Genomic DNA, 21,419 nt, shown 5'->3' with positions numbered 1-21,419 from the left:
CTCATCAAAAGCTCACTGACAGTGTTCATCCCACACGAACTGTACACCCTTCTTGGTCAGATGAGTGAGTGGTCCTGCTATTTTGGAGAACCCCTGGATGAATCTCCTGTAATATCCTGCCAAACCGAGAAAACTCCGAATCTCGGTAGGTGATGTAGGCTGTCCCCATTCAACCACCGCTGAAACCTTGGCCGAATCCACTGCTATCCCCTTTTCTGACACCACGTGACCCAGAAACTTCACCTCCCGCTGCCAAAATTCACACTTCTCGAACTTGGCATATAACTGGTGCTCACGAAGCGTCTGTAAGACTATTCAAAGATATCTAGCATGATCGTCCTCCGACCGAGAATAGATCAAGATGTCATCAATAAAGACAATAACAAACTGATCCAAATAAGCCCGGAAGACTCTATTCATTAAGTCCATGAATACTGCAGGTGCATTAGTCGTCCCAAACGGTATAACACGAAACTCATAAGAACCATATCTCGTGAGAAATGTTGTCTTAGGAATATCCTGCTCCCTAACCCTCAGCTGATAATACCCAGAACGTAAATCAATCTTGGAGAAGTATGTGGCTCCCCTTAACTGATCAAACAAGTCATCAATCCTGGGCAAATGATACTTGTTACGAATCGTAACCTTGTTCAACTCCCTGTAATCTATACACAGACGAAGTGAACCATCCTTCTTCTTCACAAACAGAACCGGTGCTCCCCAAGGTGATGTACTCCTACGAATAAAACCCTGGTTGAGTAACTGTTGAATCTGATCCCTCAGTTCTCTTATCTCTACCGGTGCCATCCTATAAGGTGCCCTAGCAATAGGCGCAGTGCCTGGAGCTAAGTCTATCACAAAATCGATCTCGCGACTAGGTGGCAACCCTGGAATCTCTTGAAATACATCCGGGAAATCCTGTACAACCGGTATGTTATCCAATGGCACAGTAATCCCCTCCTCATTTTTCCCCTCCACATGGAACAAATAGGTGCTACCCCCCCTTTAGAACGTGGCATAGCTACTACATACATATCCTGACCAGGTATGGTAAAAATGATAGATCTATCAAAACAATCAATTTGGGCATGGTAGTGAGACAACCAATCCATCCCAAGTATCACATCATAAGTGTGCATGTCCAGGACCAATAGATTGGCTAGAAATCTGAGTCTGCCAATATCTAATGTCATAGGCCCATCACTCTCATGTTTAATAGCTGTATCACCCAATGGTGTAGAAATACCCTGAGGTCTAGTGCATACCCTCGTCCTCATCCCAGATAAAGCAACAAAAGTCCTAGCTACAAATGAGTGTGTAGCACCTGTATCAAATAAAACACGTTCATGCAAACCATGAATAGGAAACTTACCCTCAATAGTCTGAGGTGCCTGAACATCCTGTGGCATGGGATTATACACCCTGCCATAGTGCAACTGTTGTGGTGCTTGTCCCTGAGTCTGCGGCGGTGCCGGTAAAGCCAGATGTGTCTGTCCCTGAATCCGTAGAACCTGTGGAGCTGGTAGAGGCACTGGCACCCTCTGTCCCTGCTGCATATACTGTTTCTGTCCCTATCCCCTTCCTGTTTTAGGACACTGCCTGGTGGTATGACCATACTCTCCACAAGTGTAACAACTACCCTGGAAAGTACCAAATGGCATCCTCTGTCGGTTAACCTGTGGCTGACCCTGTCCTACCTGTGGTCCCCCATTCTGTTGCCTCTGAATAGGTGCCCCATTTCGATGAGCATCTGAACCACCCTTGTGCTTCTTCCAAGGCTGTTGTCCCTGGAACTTGCCTTTGTCATTCTGTCGGTGACCATTGCCGTTCCCCTTTTCAACTGACTGATTAGTAGAGTCTTTATCACCTCGCTTCTCATCACGAGCCTGTCTGATGTCCACAGTCAACTGATACTGTTGTAGAGCGGCGTCTACCACCTGAGCATAGGTAGTATAGGCTGGACTACCTGTAATAGCTCTCTTGATAGACCACATCAGTCCATTAACGAAACTGTTACGCTTCTTCTCCTCTGTATCCACCTCCTCCGGTGCAAAGAGAGACAAGCGTGTGAACTGCTGCTCATACTCCGCCACTGTCATGTTTCCCTGCTGCAGATTTAGAAACTCGGTCTTCATAGCTGCCCTGACTGCATAGGGAAAATATTTCTCGTCAAAGCGAGCACTGAACTCATCATAAATCAATGTCATCCTCTCCTCTGGGGTGGTAACTGACTCCCACCACTGTAGTGCACCCCCAACTAACTTGAAAGTAACAAGCATCTGCTTCTGAACCTCCGTGCACTGAACCAAACGAAGATGACGCTCAATGTCCTGTTTCCACTGGTAAGCTGCTCTCGCATCGGTTGAGCCTGAGAACACAGGTGGACTCCCCTTTGTGAAAAAGCTCCTAGCCTTTCCCCAAGAATCCGTCTGAACCACTGGTGCTGGTAGTGGTGCCGACTGTACCTGAGGTTGATTCCGAAGTGCAGCTGTTACCCCTGCCTCTATAGCCCGAGCAATAAGGTCATTAAGGTGAGAAGGAAACTCTGGATTTCCTCCCTGATCCCCAATCTGCTGAACTTCCTCCTGCTCCTCATAAAACTGACCTTCATCCTCCTGACGCTGCCTACGGGCCACTTCCCTTCGTTGCCGATTGTTCCGTCTGGTTCTTGCGTTAGCCATTCTGTCAACACAGAAAAACAGACATCAGCACGATTAAATCGAACCGTAAAGAATACAATGAATCCTAAACTTAAGCTCTAAACAATAGAGAACGCTACGCGGAAGTCTTATACGATAGAATCCTAGAGACACTTGAACCTGAAGTGCTCTGATACCAACTGTGATACCCCTCGGATCAGAGACACGGGTTGATTAGGCTCAGGCCCAAACCCGAGGGATGTCAAACAATTAATATGTAATCGAACACAGAATACAAGATAAAATAAAAATTAAAAATAATAAGCTGAAAGAATGCTAATTGAAAATTCTTAAAATAATATAATTATTTAAAATCCGTTAAATCCAAACCCCATAGGTTTACAACTTGGGAATCCATCCATTGGACCCCTTATTAAAGATTCTCAAACCGGAACTGAAAATAATAGAAATAAAGACCAAAGCTAACATAAAGGAGATTCCTACATAGTCGGAAGAATGAATATCTGTATCTGCTCTGCACATCCAAGCTCTAACCCTGGAACTGACGAACACCTGAAAAATAAAGAAGTGGGTCAGGCCCACATGCAAGTCCTGATTTACTACAATTCAAACAGTAATCCGATACGCAGATACATCCTAGAAAGACTCAACAATAACTATAGTAGTCCATATAAGTATATAGTACACACTATAGGACGCTCGCTAGTCCAGTAGGTTTGTCTCAGCCTGAATAGAAGGCAACATGCAAATACGCACCCTAAGGTGGGCATGAGTACCTGGACCTACCAGGGAACAACACCTATGTCCAGTTATCCATCCTAGGTGATATACGCGCCCTAACCATGGTCATGAGACTCAAGCTCATACCACGGCACCATATAATATATATATAAGGTCCGAACCCATCATAATACAGTATACCATCCATCTGTGTAGTGGTCTGATATATGTATAACAAATCCATCCTGATACCATAGTAGGTCATTCAATTCACAATTGATATGACACATGTAGGTGATGGACTTAACTTTATGATTAATCCATACCTTAATCCACATTTAGGTAGGCCTAGTGTCTGAACTATTTTATACCTAATATGTCACCGTCCCATATCGATACATACCATCCTCCAGTTAACAGAGTTGATAAAACAGTACTAGATAGTCATCAACCCAACTCCCAACATATGCACCAACCAAATTAATCCATAAACATAAAACTTAGGTATTCAGTCCAACCATTAAATTTGCTAATTATGAAACATAGCATTTATAGCATGCATCAAATTCACTAATTGATAAAATTAACTGAACTGTTATATCAATTACTTCCAACCAAACATAGATAATTCCAAGAATTTTACTATGCTTATAAAACTGTCTAAACATAATTAAAACAGTAATAAATAAAAATCCCAATTCCAGTCCGTTAAATGACAAAACAAAAGCATGCAATTTATTTCTCCAAACAGTGCCATAACTGGTGCAATTTATATCCAGTTTAAATCATCAGTTAATTCCATCCATATCTACATCTAATTATACTACTATATGCTTAAACCATAATAAAAAATATAACTAGCAGTTTAAGATTATACAGAGAAATCAAAATTTCAAAAAAATAATAGACAAAAGAAAATTAATTCTTCAATCATCCTCCTACGATTCTCTGTTTAAACTAAAGTTAATTCCATCCTCAATACCTACTTGTAACCATGCTTCCCAGCATTTTTATAAGTCTTTGGCAATGATTTACACTCTCCAATAGCTTTTAAATGATTTTAGAAAACCAATTTTCAGCCCAAACGGACCCTAAAATCAACATTCCGGGCAATTAAAGAGGGAGCAGGCTCTAGAAAAAAGTTGAGCCTGCTCTTCCCATCTAGAGCCGGCTCTAGACTTACTAGAGCCTACTCTAGTGCACCAAGAGCCGGCTCCTCCTCTTTGGGAGCCGGCTCTAAGGGTTTTGGAAGCCTCTTCTTCCTCCCTTAGCAGCCTTCTGTCCGTTTAAACTTCATCTCTCTGATTCCTGTAAGTACTAGTTCTCTGTAGTAATTTTATTACATGTTTTTAAGGTCTATTCCAATTCCAGATTGATTATAAAACAAGGATATACAATGTTATTTAATCAAAACTTGAATTGAAAAACAAACTGTTACTCAATGGAGCAAGGTTACAAAGTTTCAGTTTTTTATTTCTATCTTGTTAAAACAATCAAGAACAGGTTTATTCCATGAATTGGAACATTAATTAAACATGCATAAAGGTTATAATTAACCCTTATTTTAATTCCTGGAGTCTTCCTAAACACGCACAGAACACAGATTAAAGAGATAGAGAAGAACAAGACTTGCCTTGAGTTTCAGACTTTGAAACTCTAAACCTCCGTCTCTGAATTGTCCGTCAACGTTGTCGACTACTGTCTTACTCCTTCGACGTTCTTGGTTCAACCCAGAAAACACCCCGTCCAACCTTCCTTGAACCTCTCTGTATAATACTCAAGTTCCTTCTCTGTTTCTCTGCTCTCACAACTCTCTGTATCACTGTATACGGGAATAGAGTTTTATGTATTTTTCCTCAAACTCTAAACCCACATAAGGTCATATATATAGGCGTAGTAGTCCAACCCTAATCCTTGTATAATTTGAGCCCTAATGCAACACTTAATCGGCCCAAGAATAACCTAAGTTATAACCTATGTCGGCTAATACGTGAATATACAGAAAACACAATTCTAATTTAAACCAATTTAATTAAATAAACCCAATTATCAATTAAGTCAAATAAAATATCATAAAACAATTTAATTTAAAACAATTTAATAAAAGAAAACAAAATAATTTAATCAATTAATTCAACTAATCACACATAATCAAATAAAATGCAGTTAAATAATAAAATTAAAAAAACCCAGGAATATTCTTTTAAACTAGGGGTATTACAGTAGAGTACCAGTAGGCATATTTTAATAAAGTAGATGTATAATATGCATTTTAGATTATGTAAGTGAAACTCATTTTTCCACAATCTACTTTATTATTATATAATTAATTTAGAAGTGATGTGAGAAAAAAAGACAAAAATAAGGACAATTAATTATTAAACAATTGTGTCCAAATGGATGAATATATTCTATAGCATTCTCTAACTGTGGACAATGCAATAGAGAATAACTGCTGAAGCCTACCATTTTGTTACTCTATAGTTTACCCACACCGACTCTTCTTCTCTATACTTTATAAAAATATTTTTCTTTTTTTGCCTCCGCCCCAGTTGCTCTTAAAAGCATTCGGGATGGGAGAAAAAGTGGAATTCATTTTCATAAAGTAGAGAAACAAAGGATGATACGAGTGAAAAATAGAGTATGAAATCAGTAGTCCTTATTTGTGATAATCTATTATAATGTCCACATTTAAATAATCCTATAGATAATATCAATGCGTTATAATGCTTTGTGGTCACTTTTTTCTCTCCCTCAAAACAGCTATATCCTCAAACAAATAATAATAAAATAAAAGTAGACAATGAGGTAAATGTAGCACACCATTGCATGAATTTGAAAAAAAAAAAAATAGAGTGTCACATCAACAATTTTTTTAAATTAAATATTTTTATAAAAGTAAATAGAGTAAAATGGTGTACACCAAATGCTCTAAGAGAGGCTTGACACCCTGTCAAGGGCAATTTATCCATATATATTAAAATTGAAATGTCTTAATTCCAAAATTAATCAAGAGGCCTTGTACCACAATCATGGGCAATTTACCCCTGTATATTAAAACTGAAATGTCTTTGATTCCAAATTTAATTGGTTTGAAATCACGTGTAAGTAAATTGAATAACTCAATTTTCCAAAAGCTTGGTAAAAAAAAAAAAAATCCGAAAACTTAAATAGTATAATCAAAACTTGTGACATTGGAAAAAATAAAAAGCAATCGGAAAAGGATTGATATCCTCTCCATTCATAATTGAAAAAACCAGAGAGAAAAAAAGAAAAAGAAAAAAAAAGAGGATGCATATTTCCACGTAGGCAACAAAAGTTGAACTCTCCCATGGGCCATAGCAGTGTAACATCTACTCCTTTCGGAGTCAGCTTGCATCTAGGTGTGCGCGGTACGTACCACCGGTCCACCACCACAACCTATAATATATATACAGTATAAGCGATGAAAGAGCGCCAATTCATTTGCAAAACAATCTCTGCCCCAACTCGTCTTGTCAATCTCTCTCTCTCTCTCTCCAAGCAAACTCGTAGTGCATGACATGCGAACTCGATTTCTCAACATCGACTACTTCAATTCCACTTCAGAAACCCTAGAATTCCTCCGCCTTCCACTCCCTGAGCTCCCTCCTTCCAACTTCCAAGACTTTCACTGCTTCAATGAAGTCTATGTTCTTAGCCTCTCTCTTGAGATCGAGAGATCTCCGATTGGCGACGCTCTCTCCAAGTTCTTCTCTGATGTTCTGCCTCACACCATCAATGTCGACGTTGGAGATTTTGCTAATGAGCATTGCTCTCGGAAAGCTTGCTTTGATGAGCCAAGACTTTTTAGTTCTCAGAATAGTACAGAAATTCGAACTTCAGAGGTAAATTATAGGTTCCATTCAATGTAAATGATTTGTTACTTCATGAATTATTTTCTCTGAAATTTTGCTGATAGTGCTACAGAATTTTACAGTTATGACTTGGAATTTAAATTTTGGAAGCATTAGATCGAAAGTAATTTATTGATATATTTGAATAGTTTTTTATAATATTGAATTTAATCAAACGTAGATTCTTATTGGACGTTTTCATCACCGTCCTTTCGGACATTCTCCATCTATTATTCTATTGTAAGAATTGATACTGAAATGGAAGAAAGTTCAGTGCTGGCAGTATTGCGATTCAAATTTCAGAGGTAGAAGCACGAGTTTTGTTAAATTTAGTTTTTATTCTCAGGTTCCTTTTGTTTTTAGTTCTACTTTTGATTTTTGAACTTCTTAATTTTTTAATCTTCCGAAAGTAGAGTCTGGAATTGATGATGGATTTTGGATTAAGATTGTGCTCGTTGAGGCACTGAGGTTTTGAATTCCAGGAACATGATTGTTGTACCGGATCTTAGTTTATTTGTGTTATAATTTGGAAAGGCTGATGGATGATGGTTTGAGATTTTATTCTATAAAGTACATAGATTTAATGTTCAGAGGTGAAATGTGGAATATATTCAGATTTAATCTTATATTGGCCTTCTACTTTCATTTTTGGGTTATCGTTTAAAATTTTTAAGATTAAATGGTGGTTATTATAAATTTAAGGTACTGAATTCAGGGATTAAATAGCATGGATGTAGTTCTAAATTGGCACATTTTTATTATTTTGTCAAATGATCTTTTGAAATTTTACATTGACTCTTCTGCTAAATTTGAAAATGGTGATATTGTGGTAAACTATTGATAGAATTTTGGTTTTGTATGTATTGAGATTAGGTTTTCAGAGATTTCAGAGGGTCTTGAGCAATGCTCTTGGGAATTGGCAGTTTCTGTTTTTTGTTTAAATGATCTTTTAGGAGTCTTCATGTGATTCGGCCATTAAATTTGATAATAATTAAAGTCCTTTGATCAGAATATTGTTGTGGTGTAACAGATAATGCTTATAGGTGCAACTGTCACTGCAATTAAACGTAGCTTTAAATCATCTATTCCCGGATTCTTTTGAATGTTAAGTTCTAAAATTTGGCTCCCAAGTTTTGCAAAATCTTATTGTGAAGTTTCAGTTTTTATTTCCTTCTCAAATGATCTTTTAGGAGTCTTCATTTGATTCAACCATTAAATTTGACAATCATTACAATAAAGGGATCAGAATAAAAAAATAAAAAAATTTGGTATTGAAATCTATTGTTTACAGGTAAACTGTTAATCAATGTAGCTTCAAATTAGCTGTTAGTGTTTCCATACTGAATGTTAGGTTCTAAAATATTGGCTCCACCACAAAGTTTGAGAATTATACTACTTACGTGACAAGATTAATGCTTGCTGAGGTTGGCTCTTTCTGATCACTAAGAGAATTAGTATAAGAAAATATTAGGACAAAAAAAAAAAAAAATTAGGACATTTCATTATTAATTCCCTCACCCAGACTGTGTTTACCTTTTCAAGTTTGAAGTTTTTTGGATTATTAGAGTTCTCTCTTTGATGGCAAACTGGCCCTTAAGGTAAGTGGCTGGATTTTATATCTGGACCTTTCGGCTCAAATTATATTCTGAAACATACAACTTATAAGTTCAATTCTGTGAGAGAAGGATTCTGAATAGACCTGTAATTGTCACTTTCTGGAGTTCCTTTTAGTGTATATGAAGAAAAGAATGTGGAGGGTGTGAGGAATGTTGGATCTGAAACTGTGGAATTTGAATTAATCAAAGCATTAGAATAGGTTTGTTTATGGATAATCATTTTTTTTTCCTTCTCTTTTTATTTAAATTTGGTATAGGATCTTTGTTAAGTCTGATTCACCTCACTGCAGAAGGAAAATGAGATTACATTTGATGCTAGGGACGAAAACAGATTTGAAGTAGTCCAGTTCGAAACACCAGAGCTAGATGTATTTGTGGTAACATAACTGTCCTATAAACCTGTGAATATTAATTTTTGTTTCGTCAAAAAAAAAAAAAAAAAAAATCTTATGCTGTATCTCTTGTTTTTTCACTACAGGAAAATGCTTGTTTTTCCGAAAAGGAGGATATGCAAATTTTCTTTGAAGTCCTGGAGGCTGAAAATATTCCGGTAAAAGATTTTGAGAACTCCTCCATCTCATATCTCATGTATATTAGGTCACTTTATCTTTTATCTTTCCTTAGCCACAGCTAATGTGGAAGACCAAACCCGGTATTTTATTTTCTTTTTTGGGTGTTAGAGCAGTGGTAAAGCCTTAGTTATTTTCTTTGCTGTTACCAAAAAATTGATGGTAAGAAATTAGGTATTAAAGTGCCCTACAGTAATTAAAGAGATCAACTTGTGGCATCTCTCTGTTTACAGGGATAAACATTTTACTGGTATGATTGTTGCACATCAGTTCAAAATGATCTTAAAAGACCGGGAATTGTGCTGCCTATGTGTGTTTTTCTGTGCATGTTTCTATGATCTATATAGTGTTGATTGTCAACTCTCAAACAGTTAAAATGGCATTATCTCAGCATATTGACTTTTTCTTTTATAAGTCTCAGCATATTGACTCCTGAAACTGATCCTAGTAGGTCATTACTGCATATGTAACACATTTTTTACTTAGTCCCTCTTGTAGCTTTCTTTTACACACTCATTGCCGGAACATTCTCTTTTTACCTATTTGCATTACTAATTTATCTGTTTACTTCAGGTTATATAATGGAAGTTATTGGATATATGTCTAACTCATTAAGTTCTGATAAAACTCTGAATTAGATATGAAGAGATTCTGTTTGTTTTCTTCCATGTGAATTTTCAGACTTGGGTATTGAGAATGGATCTGTTTCCAGTTTTATGAAAAGAATCTGTCTAGGATGGGTTTCTTGCTATTAATTTCTTTTTTCTTTTGAATAAAGATAGTGAGACCAAATAGTATATAAAATATAAACAATTTCTAATATTTAAATGAAAATGTCAAGTCCTTGACTACCTGTGGTGGAGCAACTTTATGCCCAGTGGGGGCAGCTGCAAAAAGCAGTGCAGCTGTATATCATTTTAGGTATTGAAATTAAGTCATTTTGTAGAGGCAAAAATTGCAGTGCAGGAGTACTTTTTTGAAGTGCTAGTATCATTTGCCTAACAAAATTCACTACCTCGTTAGTTTAAAGAATTCCTTTTATCTTATTATTACCCAAAATTGGCCCCCCTAAAGTAAATCCCCGACTCCAGCGCCGCTGACTACCAACACTTCACTCTGCCTTTTCCCAATAAACAGTATTTGTATGTATATTTTTCTCAAACTTGCGGGAAGGAGTGTTAAGATTTGACTTGTACCACAAGGAAGCTGGTAGGATTAATGATTGCTTCAATGCAAGTTTAACACAAGAATTTTTGGCTGTTACATTTCTACTTTTTTTCTTCCAAATGTAAATTGGTTTATATTGCATTGCTAGTGTAGTTTGCTAGGTTTGTTGTAAAGTTTTAAGTTAGTTTGATGATGAACTTGGTCAGTTGTTGCAGGATATGCTTAATCCAGAGTTTACAGTGCAATACCCATTTGAGATACAACAATCTGTTTATTCTATTGATGACATAACTCAAAAATACCACATCGAGCAAAAGGCTTGTTTCTCAGAAGAAGATGGTTCTTTTGGGGACCAATTTCACCTGTGTCATCACATATTTCCTCTTTTGGAAGTGGATGAGATTAGCTTGGGAATTTCTTCAAGCATATCCAGAGAGGATGAATTTCTTCTACTTCTTGAAAATATGGAACCTAAAGATTGGACCCAAGTAGATGAGGTAGCCGTTGATTGCAGGGAACTTTTGGTTTCTGTGAACATTGATATTTTAGATTATTTTCTATCAAAGCAGTGCCTTGAATCTGAGCTGGCATTCTCTGAAGTTTTTCTAAAAACGGATGTTCCATGTATTATTGAACTTTCACTTGGTGAAGAAAACTATGCATTTCATCCTGGGACAAGAGAAGAGTCAGTGAACATATTTCTCTTTGAGGACCTCCAGTTCGTTGATTTGGACTCATCTGAGTTCTTCAACATTTTTCCCAACTCACAACTAGTTAAGGAACCAGAAATGTGTGAACAAGTGTTCAGTGAAGAGATGAACATCAGGAACTTTGATGATCTGATTGTTAGTCATGAGCTTGCTCTGGCAGATGAGATGTTTAAATCATTGCCCGTGCCTATTCTCTCTGATCATGAAAAAATAAGTTCACTGTACGCCTTTGTTGAGGAAATGCTCTCTGATTTGAAGCCACAGTCTCTGTCTGCATCTGATGATATTTATCTAGATTGGCATCTTTTGGAGTCTGATAATTGCAACTGCAATATTTACTCCTCTTGTCGGAATGTGTTTGAGGAGATAAACACTTACAGCATTGATTCTGATAAGAAATGTATTGATGATGGGATGCTGATACTCGATTTTGTTTTCTCTGGTGATACCCCAAATGGGCGAAACATAGAAGAGAACAAAGAAATACTGACCACTACTTTTGCTGGAATTTCAGTGGTTCATGGGCGTCGTAACAGAATTGCTTTAAGTAAGTTGCAAAATGATGGATGTCAAGAAACAGGAAATCGGGAAGTTTTAACTGACATAAATGCTGAGAAGATGTCTTCTATAGTTGATCCAATGCCACAGTTTAATGATCTTGATTTTTTCATAAATCTTCATAAGGCTACTACTGGAAAAAATAGTAAACCTGCTGACAAGGCCTCTGATATTAAGGCTACATTCCCCACGGTTTCTTCTGGTGTTCCAGTTGCAGCATGTGCTACCAGCATAGGACAGTTGCAGCTGTGGGATATAAAGTTGCATCGAATTAAGTTGTCTCATGATTTTCTGGGACTTATTGATAATTTCCAAAATATCTATCTAGCCATCTTGAAGAATGAAACAGAGCTTGCAGTGACACAGTATTTAGCTGTGGATAATTTGAAATTGCTCAGCCTTCCATATGAAAAGCTGATGAACTGCATGAAGAAAACAAGTACACAAGGAACTTTATTGTCTCATGGTAGTGATAATGGAATGGCATTTGTCACATTATGTGCAATTAAACGAATGGCTTGGTATTTGTGTTACTATGGCATCCATACAACTCATATCTATGCAAATAATTTGTGCCGAGGTCTGGAGTCCATAAAATTTAGACTAAGCTCCCTCCAGAGCTTGATTGAAGATGAGCATGTGAAGGCTAACAAAGACATAACCAAATCACATCCATCATTATCTGTTATCCAGCAGATTTTGCAGTCAAACATTAACCAGAGTAGTTTGAAAGTATTAATTGTGGCTGAAAATTTTTTCTGGTGGCCATTGAAGCGGTTGTTGACTTCCATGAAGCTATCATTTATTGAGCTACAAAATTTTCATATGAATACAAGTCAACTTGATGTGAATCACAGTAATGAGGTCACAGATGCTACTATGGATGCCATGCTGCATGCAGATTGTTCTTTCATATCCCATGAGTAAGTCTTAGTTTCATAAATGTACTTTTTTGGTGGAATGTCAGTTGCTATAAATCTGTCTCATCTACTATTGCAACTTATCAATCATTGATTTCTGATTTCTTCGGGTGATATAAATGGTTGAAGTTTTCATTTCATTCGTTTTTTTAATTTTTATCCAATTAAAAATTTTGTTATATATTTGATGAATTGGTGATGAGATGTCACAATCAAACACATATTAGAAAGTGGAATATTTAAGGTGGGCACTGGGTCTAACTCTCTCTCTATCTTAATGTTACAAGAGGGCACATTTTAGTATCAAGCCTATCCTTCTGTCAATTGATTTCCTAAACTGCAGTAATAAGTGACTAGAGCATAGGGCGAAACTAAACAAGAGTGCAAGAGAATTGATTCTTGAAAACCCTGAGAATGGAAGGGTCTGTAGAGGGCATATATCAATATAAAGGACATTAGCTAGCGTTTTTTGGGTCTGTACAGGGAGCTGGGAGAGGAAGACTGCAGAATGTTAACCTTTGGCATTTCTTTGCACAAAGCATTGTTTCTCCTACCCACACCCTCTTCCTCATGCTTGTTAGTCCAAATTTTTGTCGTTGATCCAAATAATGGACCTTAGAGGTTATATTAATGTATATACGTATATAGCTTTATTATACAACTAAATTGTGAGTGTATTATTTAAATTCTACAAGTACGAATAAAGCAACAAAATCAAGGTTTTTTGTTTTTTCTGTTAAGGAACAATATAATTTTTATAATACAAGATGTAGAACAGCAAAGACGGTGACACCTGGCAATTGGACTGATGTATGGTTACATGCAGGTCCAGGGATTGATTCTTGTTATTTGCCCATAAATACTACTTTCTTTCAATTGGCTTTGTGAACTTGCTGTTGTTGGTGTAACTGGTGGTGTGGTAATATGATAGCCTGCTTGGCACTCCACCCAGAGTTTGGAAGATAGCTGATTACCTATGCTAGATCCCCCTTGGGAGTGCTGTCCACTTTCTCAAATCATGTATGCTCTCCCCTAGGTAGGCAGATTAGGGCACCTAGCTGTAGTCACAAGGTTCAGGATACTAGCAGAGCTTACTATTCAAATGAAAGGAAAGAAAACTAGACGGCAATTTCTATATTTATTATTTATGCATAAAACGGGTATGGTTGGAGGTAACATAAATTTTTTATTATTGGTTACTAACTAAAATTCTTGCTATATATACTTGTAATTAGGAGATCCATGTACTAGAAATGAAATAAAAATTATATCATAATTGCCTTAGGCCCTTAACTATATCTACTTTTTTATTGTGTATATGCTCCTGATCAGTTACAGGCATTGAAAGAAAAAGCATGACTAAACAGTTCCATGGGATATTTTTTCTTTTAAATCATTAACCTTATAACATGATACATTAGTAAGGCAATAACACGATTCACTCTAAAATTTATACTTGTAAGCAGGTTACACATGAGTCATGGTTTTGTAAACAAGTAGGGTAATGCTGTGGTTTTAGCTGTTGGAACATCATATGTTCCTGACTTCCTATCTATCTTGGTTTTTTGTAGTCGCATGAGATTTTTTATGTCTAAAATCATAGTTTTTTCCATCTATTATATATATATGTGTGTGCGCTACCTGATAAATTGATAGTAGCTGGTAGTTTTACAATTTTTCTTTAGTAATACTTTTTCCAGAGATGTGAAATAGTGCAAAGTAGTGAAACCCACTCATGAAACCCAAAGCATATGGAACCATTTCTTAAACTAAATATTACCTTGTGCACAGTGACCAAAATCTTGATGCACACCAGCTTAAATTCAAAGCTTGCTGTAATTAGGGTCTTCTGTACTCCAACTTCTCTGTTCTGGTGTCATTAGATCAGTATTAATTTGCATGTTTCTGCTTTACAAGGTACTTTTTGAGTAGTATTAATTGTTTATGAGCTGTTAAGCAGTGGATAATGCTTCCTTCTGTTATTTTCAAGGTATGTTTCTGCATCTCTTCCATTCGATAAATTTGGAATCATCTTGGAATATGGAGGTTCACGTGACTCATCTAGAGTTTCCACTGTGTCCCCGAAGCTAGTTGGTTTTCCTCATCTTCATTTCCTCAAGGTGGAACTAGAGAACTCTAGTGTTCCAAAAGCACTTTGCGAAGGTGCTGACATTCCCCGGAATTTTGGATTTACAATGGCAAGTATCTTTCTTTATGCATCATTACACCAACATTGCTCATCTCTTTTCTAATCAAAATTTAAGCATGTTGTAGTTGATTGACTTTCAACAGTCAGCAGTGTCACTTTTTTTTTATTGTCTTTCCTGGTAACAATGAAACAGTATGCAATAATTCATTCTTGATTCAATGGTTGTCTTTACTTCATGTAATAATTCATTCTTGATTCATAATGGTATTCACTTATCAGTTTGTATTGCAAAACTTTATGCCACCACTGACATTAATCATATACTAGAAAGGAGATCCTCATTACACTACTCTGAACGAGAGCAATCAGAAACTGGAAGAGCTATTGAACTTCGTACCTGTTGAGATTAAGTACGATATGGGATCTTTAGATGCTGCATACAAAGTGGAAGCTTGCTGTATGCCCTTGCCGGTTCCATGTGCACCGTTGTCTTTGGAATCCAAGCAAATTTGCACAAGTGTGCATTCTTTTCCTGAAACCATCATTATTGTGAACACTCAGAATTTTGAGAAAGAAATGATAATTTCAAGGAGGAGCACATACCAAAGAATTCTTGCAATGGAAAAAGAAGGATCACAAGTTTTAGAGCGTGAATTAAATTTGCCTGTAGATGTTATAATAAGTGCTGCCGTTTGCTTAGCATGGTTTGATTGCAGAAACATTGGAAAGAAAGCAACCGCTCCAAATGAGGCTTCTTCATGCTTACCTTTGTGCGTTGAGAATATTGCTGCAAATGTTTTGACGTCTCTGAGTTTTACTTTCAGCGGTTGCATTCTGGTAAGTGTCTTTCCTCTGTCAATGTGGTTTAAACTATTTAACTGAGTGATTTTATTTAGAGAGAATAATTAGTCCTCAAAAAGTAAATTGAGAGTGTTTGCATTTCCTGTGAGCTTCTTTGGATGCTTTGTTGCAGCAACCTTTCTTTCACAGGAAAGAAAATCCTTTCCAATTGATCTTATTGATATTATGAGAAAATGTTTTGAGCATTTAATGATTCTTGACAAATTCTTGTCTGCATCTTTGTGACCACAAATACAGATTTATAATGTAATACAAATCTGCAATGAGCAAATATAACTTCAAGAATTGTTTATTATTATTGTTATTTTTTTTATTTTTTTATTTTACCTAATTGAAACTCACACACGCAGCAGATACTATGAAACAACCTTCATTACATGGATTCTTCTAATGAGTGATGTACCCTTGTCAGACATGACTCTTGGTTATGGTTTTGACCTTTTGGGAGTGTGTCCAACATGTCCAGTTGAAGGTGCACCTAGCAACTATGTCTTGTAATCTAAGTTTATCAGATAATTGTATATAAAACTTTCTTATTATGTTCGTTTTTTCATTTTTTGATTCAAAACAGTACGTTCATCCACATACACTTAATTTGCTCAGGTGCATTTTATATTCATAAATTACTAGTGAGATCTACAGTAACAGTAATTTAGATGGGACAGAATGACAAAGCAGAATTAATCGGCATTTTTAGTTGGGATTAGGTATTTACAATTGTCACTAATTTATACAATGAGGGATGGCAAATATGTGCATATGATTAAGTAGTTGAAGTTGTAATTTATCATACCAAAAGTCTGAACAAAAGCAACAGATGACCCAAAGAAATAAAAGTTGTAAAGATAACTGACCAAGGATTCACACTACATAATAGAGGCAAATCGCAAATTGGAGATTTTCATGACAATCCATAAAACCGAATTGGACTGATGATGTAAGCTGATACTGAAACCCATGCTAGTGTTTATCTTACCATTACAGCATTTCAGAATGATTGTTTAAAATAGTTTTGGAGGATAATGTGATACTGGTGTAAGAAGTTAAATAGTCATGTTATAAGTCGCACAGAATGTGCCAAGCTAAGAAGCACGGACACGGATACGGGACACGGACACGACACGGCAAATCCAAAAAAATTAGGACACGGCAGGGACACAGTGAATAGTATATGTATATTATATATATATATGATGTAGTACTTTAAAAATTACTGAGTGTTACTACTTTTCATCAACCTCGTAATAAAAAAAATACACAAATCATAACTCATCTACTGTAATAGTGTAATGACTGGCCCTTAAATATCTATTTGTTTTGTCTAAAATTGCATATTAACCTTACAAGTTTAAAACTATTATGTACTGACCACATAAGTGAGTAAAAGTTGTTAAATAACTTCACATATTTATACTTTAACCCAATATTCTTTCAAAAATTATCTTTTAGACCCCCAAAAATAAGACACGAGTGTCGAACATACACCCCTGGCGTGTCGGACGCGTGTCCGTGCAATGTCCAAAAATTAAAAATAAAAATAAAAATTCCAGACACGTTTTTTGGTGTGTTCGACACGTGTCGGGGCGTGTCCGACACGTGTCAGACACGGATTCTTCGCCCATTTTGGCATGTCCATGCTTCCTAGGTGCCAAGAATTGACCATTTTACTTTGGTTTCCTTGTAGCCTCTTTGATTAAACGTCAAGGCCATATTTTTCGTTTTTGATTCTTCGTCATGTTGTTATCTATTGGATAATCAGGTGACAGCTCATTTGGAAGATGAGTTTTGGCAGAACTAAATATGTATTAGTTCTTTTGCAAGAAATTGTCACATAGTATAAACTATAAAGCCCAATATTGAGTAATCAAATTGGTGAAACTTCAAAGAAACATGGAAAATTCAAGGATTTTGATTGTTGTGCCTCTTGAATATTTTGATTTAGTTTAAAATGGATTGAAATATAGAAGTCTCTAATTTATAATTTCAGTTGATTTCTCATTCATTGAGCTTGTGCTACATGAAGTCATTTCCTGATTAAGCTCACTCTTCAAATTCTTTATGTTGTTTTCTTTCTCAGGTCTTTGAGGGAGAAAGCAGTTTCCTTTCTGCCATTTTGGAATCATCAGATGAACTTTATGCTGCCGCAGCTAGTCTAGGAATTGATTTACAGCTGTTTTGTTCATATTCATCTGAGCTGACTGATGAAATTATACTGAGCTGCATTGGATATGCTACTAAGTTAACCAAAGGTGTATATCCTAAAATGTCTGAATCAGAGACTCTTGCAGAATCTTTCCTTACAACATTTCCTTCAATTAATCCACTCTCAGCTCATGCAATACTGTCTTCAGGAGGCATGCTTGTTGAGTTTCTCGAATGGTCACATGAGAATAGAATTTCTTCAATCCGGAAATATCATGTTCCTGACGAAAGTGTCACTTTATTGAGTGCTGTGTGCAGATATGGGGAGCGGGAGGATTCTAAATCTGGAACGACTGACTGTTCTTCAGTATCTTCTGTTCCTGACTTTGAAATTTGTCAAAGTGACACTGCAAGAAAAAAACATAAACACATTGGGAGTTTACACAAAATTGGCGTATCTATGGATGACTTGTTTAATTTTGATTCATTAAAGCAAAATGATTCTTGGATGTCAGAAGGTCCTGTGATATTTGATGAGACTGAAAAGCCCAGTGTATCTTTCAATGATGATTTGTTTGGTCAGAAAACAGTTTCAGGTTTATCAATGATGATGAGCCCTTCTAGATCGTGCAAGCCGAATGATTATCGAATGTCAAGAGGGCCTGAGGATTCGGATGAAATCAGAAAATCCAATTTTCCCTTGAATGATAAATTTCTTGGTCAAAAACAGGGAATGGATAGGGTTCTGATCAACAAATTGGACCAGCGTTGTAAAAATAACTCCAAAAATATGCGGGAGGACTTTATAGGCGAAGTTATTGACATCGATGATAGTTCCTTGATACCTCAGGACTTCTCTTCTATAGCAGACTCAAAAGGTTTCTCACCTCTGGTGCATGAGATAGATAAAGATCCTGCAGTAGGAAATTCTGCAACTGCGAGAAGATTGTCTTTCAGTAGCAGCTGCCTTCCTACTTTTCCAACAGCTGCGGAGATTAGTTCTGACTCTGATGTCTGGATTTCTGTAGAAGATCATGGAGAAAGTGCAAAGGAAGGAACATATCAACATTCAAATAGAGATTTTTACAACAATTACTTGCCCTCAAGGCACAAAATGCTCTTTGAGGAGGATCGAAGGCACAAAACTGCACCAAACTTCCAGAGTTCATTTCAAGAAAAGGATACACCACAATATGGTGGAACACCAATCTCTAATGCCACCCGCTTAGCACAAGCACAGCAAGGATCACCCTGGATGGTGGAGTTAGTTAACAGAATCAAAGAGAAGAGCAGATTGCGGCAGCAATCACTTCCATGTGACATGTCTCCCCCTTGTTTTGGGTACTCCAGGAATGTATCAAAAGTTACCAAGAGAAAAAGTCCATCTATTCTTGACTTTTACAGGTACCGAGGGGGAAGCACTCCCAAGAAAATTCTCGATCATAAGAGGCAAAAGCGATCTGTACAACCTTCCAAAAATGAGAAGTCTTCAGTTTCCCTTCCTCCGACATTGACTCCATTGGATAAGAGAGCACGACGGGTGTGTATTAACTGAATTCCCCTTTGCTATGATGGTCAGGTCTGTTTTTATTGTATTGAGCTTTACACTTGACCAACTGCAGACACTTTCTTTCGCAACAAATGGTGGCGGAGGACAAAGTAAGCTGATCTGGAGTGAAAAGAATGCTCACACTGTGAACAGAAGATTTTAACACAAGGTGAAAATAGCGGTAAGTGCAGATGAAACATGTATAGATCTAGGATCATTTTGATTACACAAGTTGGTTAGTTAATTTTGTATGTAGCAACAGACCAACAGTATCCAGGTGCCATATACTATTCTTAATTAAATGGGGTCTATGTTTGCAGCTCAGGCTTCTTTAAATCCGCAGTAATTGGTACAAATCTGAGAGTTGTTGCAGCATTCACTAAAAGCACATGTATACTTGAACTATTGGTAAGCTCTAACATCAAATCTGTATTCCTGGTGGCTCATAGATTTTTTGCCTTGACCAAAACTAGCTAGGAGCTTGGCATTTATAGAACTACTGACTGAGAGATGAACTTACACCAGACACCTTAAATGACCGATCGATATTTAGTTCATTTTTTTAAATTGTGCAGTCCACTGCATGAATCTCTCTCTCTCTCTCTCTCTCTCTCTCTCACGTGCTTTATTCACCTGTGTTCATGAAGCTAACTCCTTGTTAGTGTATAGATTATTGACATTAACTAATTAAGTGAGCTCAAAACTATGCAAAAGGGTGGAACGTAAAAAGACTTATTATATACTGATGAAAAATCCTTGTACATTCTTCTGCCGTCGCCTTAGTGTTATTCATATGTTCTTTTTTCTTTTTCGTACCCTTAGATTTTCACTCTTGTTTGCAATTGACTTGAATCTTCTGCATCATGAACATAGTTCTGCATGGCTCTGAGTTGTTTACATTATGTTTCAAGTGCACGTCTCCTCTTTTGGGCTAATAATTTGTCTTGATAGGTCATGTTCCTTTGAATGTTTTCTCCTCTCCTTCAGAATTTTCTTCCAAGAAGATTGTCACATAGAAATATCGTCCGGGCTTTCGGTGGATCTATCGGAAGCCTCTTGTAACCCATCTCTTGGGGAGTTCTCCTCAGGGTTGTTTGCAGAGCTTCCAGACGAAAGTGCCATATGAACTCCACCTCTTGGCTTACATTGAAGATGATGATGCCACATGACTTGGTACATAACAGTGGAGGCTTTCGTTTGATGGGATTTACAGGCAGTTCTCTCCAATGATGGACAAATTCAGGGGAAATGTGCGTCAGAATATTACGCATGCTGAATCAGACATCAGTCCGACCATTGGTGCATGCAAAACCAAGATGAAATGTAAAACATTTTGAACAATCAAATGTAAAAAGAAAAGAAAAGAAAATTTGTTATATATATATATATATATATTTCTTGAGGAATGTTTTAGGAAGGTGTGGAGTGGAAGCAACTAAAGTGGGGGAGTGGCAGTAGCAGGGCTACAGCTGCATGGGGCAATCTGCTTTGGGCTTAACACTCATGGGTCCAAGAACAGTGAGGCCCATTAAGTTCTGTTTTCTTCATTCACAACCCATAAGGATCAATGTTGAACCAGTAACTGTTAGCGGATGTTTTAGATAAAATAAGGAAGGATATAAATGAAGTAAGTTTAATAAAGTACGTAATAGAAAATGATACAGAGAAAATGGATTGCATTATTCATTATCCATTTTGTCCTATAGAAAGAAGATTAGCATTCTTGCACAAGGATGACACGCACAAATCAAGAAATTGTCCAAATTTTTTCAATTAAAATTACTCATTGACACCAAAAAAAAAAAAAATCAAGTAATAGAAAGTAACAATATAACTATTAAAATTCAAAATAATCATTTTTTATATGTATAATTAAAATGCAGAAGGAAGAAAATATAGATGATATAATTAGTAAGATTGGAG

The 21,419-nt window shown here is 36.6% G+C and overlaps 1 protein-coding gene and 1 non-coding gene across 6 annotated transcripts; both read left to right on the top strand.

Annotated features, from left to right (window-relative positions):
• The first annotated feature begins 6,821 nt into the window (after positions 1 to 6,821).
• LOC132312641 (protein SHORTAGE IN CHIASMATA 1) lies at positions 6,822 to 21,304 on the top strand. 5 transcript variants are annotated; one of them, XM_059811092.1, is made up of 10 exons: positions 6,822 to 7,246; positions 9,162 to 9,248; positions 9,350 to 9,421; positions 10,814 to 12,798; positions 14,786 to 14,993; positions 15,272 to 15,781; positions 17,883 to 19,487; positions 19,570 to 19,677; positions 19,822 to 19,904; positions 20,484 to 21,304. In XM_059811092.1, the coding sequence occupies exons 1-8, from the start codon at positions 6,923 to 6,925 to the stop codon at positions 19,657 to 19,659; spliced, it is 4,881 nt and encodes a 1,626-aa protein (XP_059667075.1). In that variant the 5' UTR covers positions 6,822 to 6,922; the 3' UTR covers positions 19,660 to 19,677; positions 19,822 to 19,904; positions 20,484 to 21,304. The 5 variants fall into 5 exon arrangements, with proteins under 5 accessions (XP_059667075.1, XP_059667073.1, XP_059667074.1 ...); XM_059811090.1 differs by having other exon boundaries at positions 20,448 to 21,304; XM_059811091.1 differs by having other exon boundaries at positions 19,817 to 19,904.
• Positions 21,163 to 21,265, top strand: LOC132315156 (U6 spliceosomal RNA). Its single transcript, XR_009483589.1, has one exon. It is a non-coding gene; the product is annotated as a U6 spliceosomal RNA (small nuclear RNA).
• Positions 21,305 to 21,419: the final 115 nt, after the last annotated feature.

This window comes from Cornus florida, unplaced genomic scaffold, assembly GCF_030987335.1.
Source record: "Cornus florida cultivar Cherokee Brave unplaced genomic scaffold, ASM3098733v1 CherokeeBrave_3.0.0_Hap2_Chr06, whole genome shotgun sequence".
Classification (NCBI taxonomy): Eukaryota; Viridiplantae; Streptophyta; class Magnoliopsida; order Cornales; family Cornaceae; genus Cornus; species Cornus florida.
The sequence above is the reverse complement of the archived record's forward strand: the minus strand, read 5'-3'. Positions and strand labels throughout refer to the sequence as shown.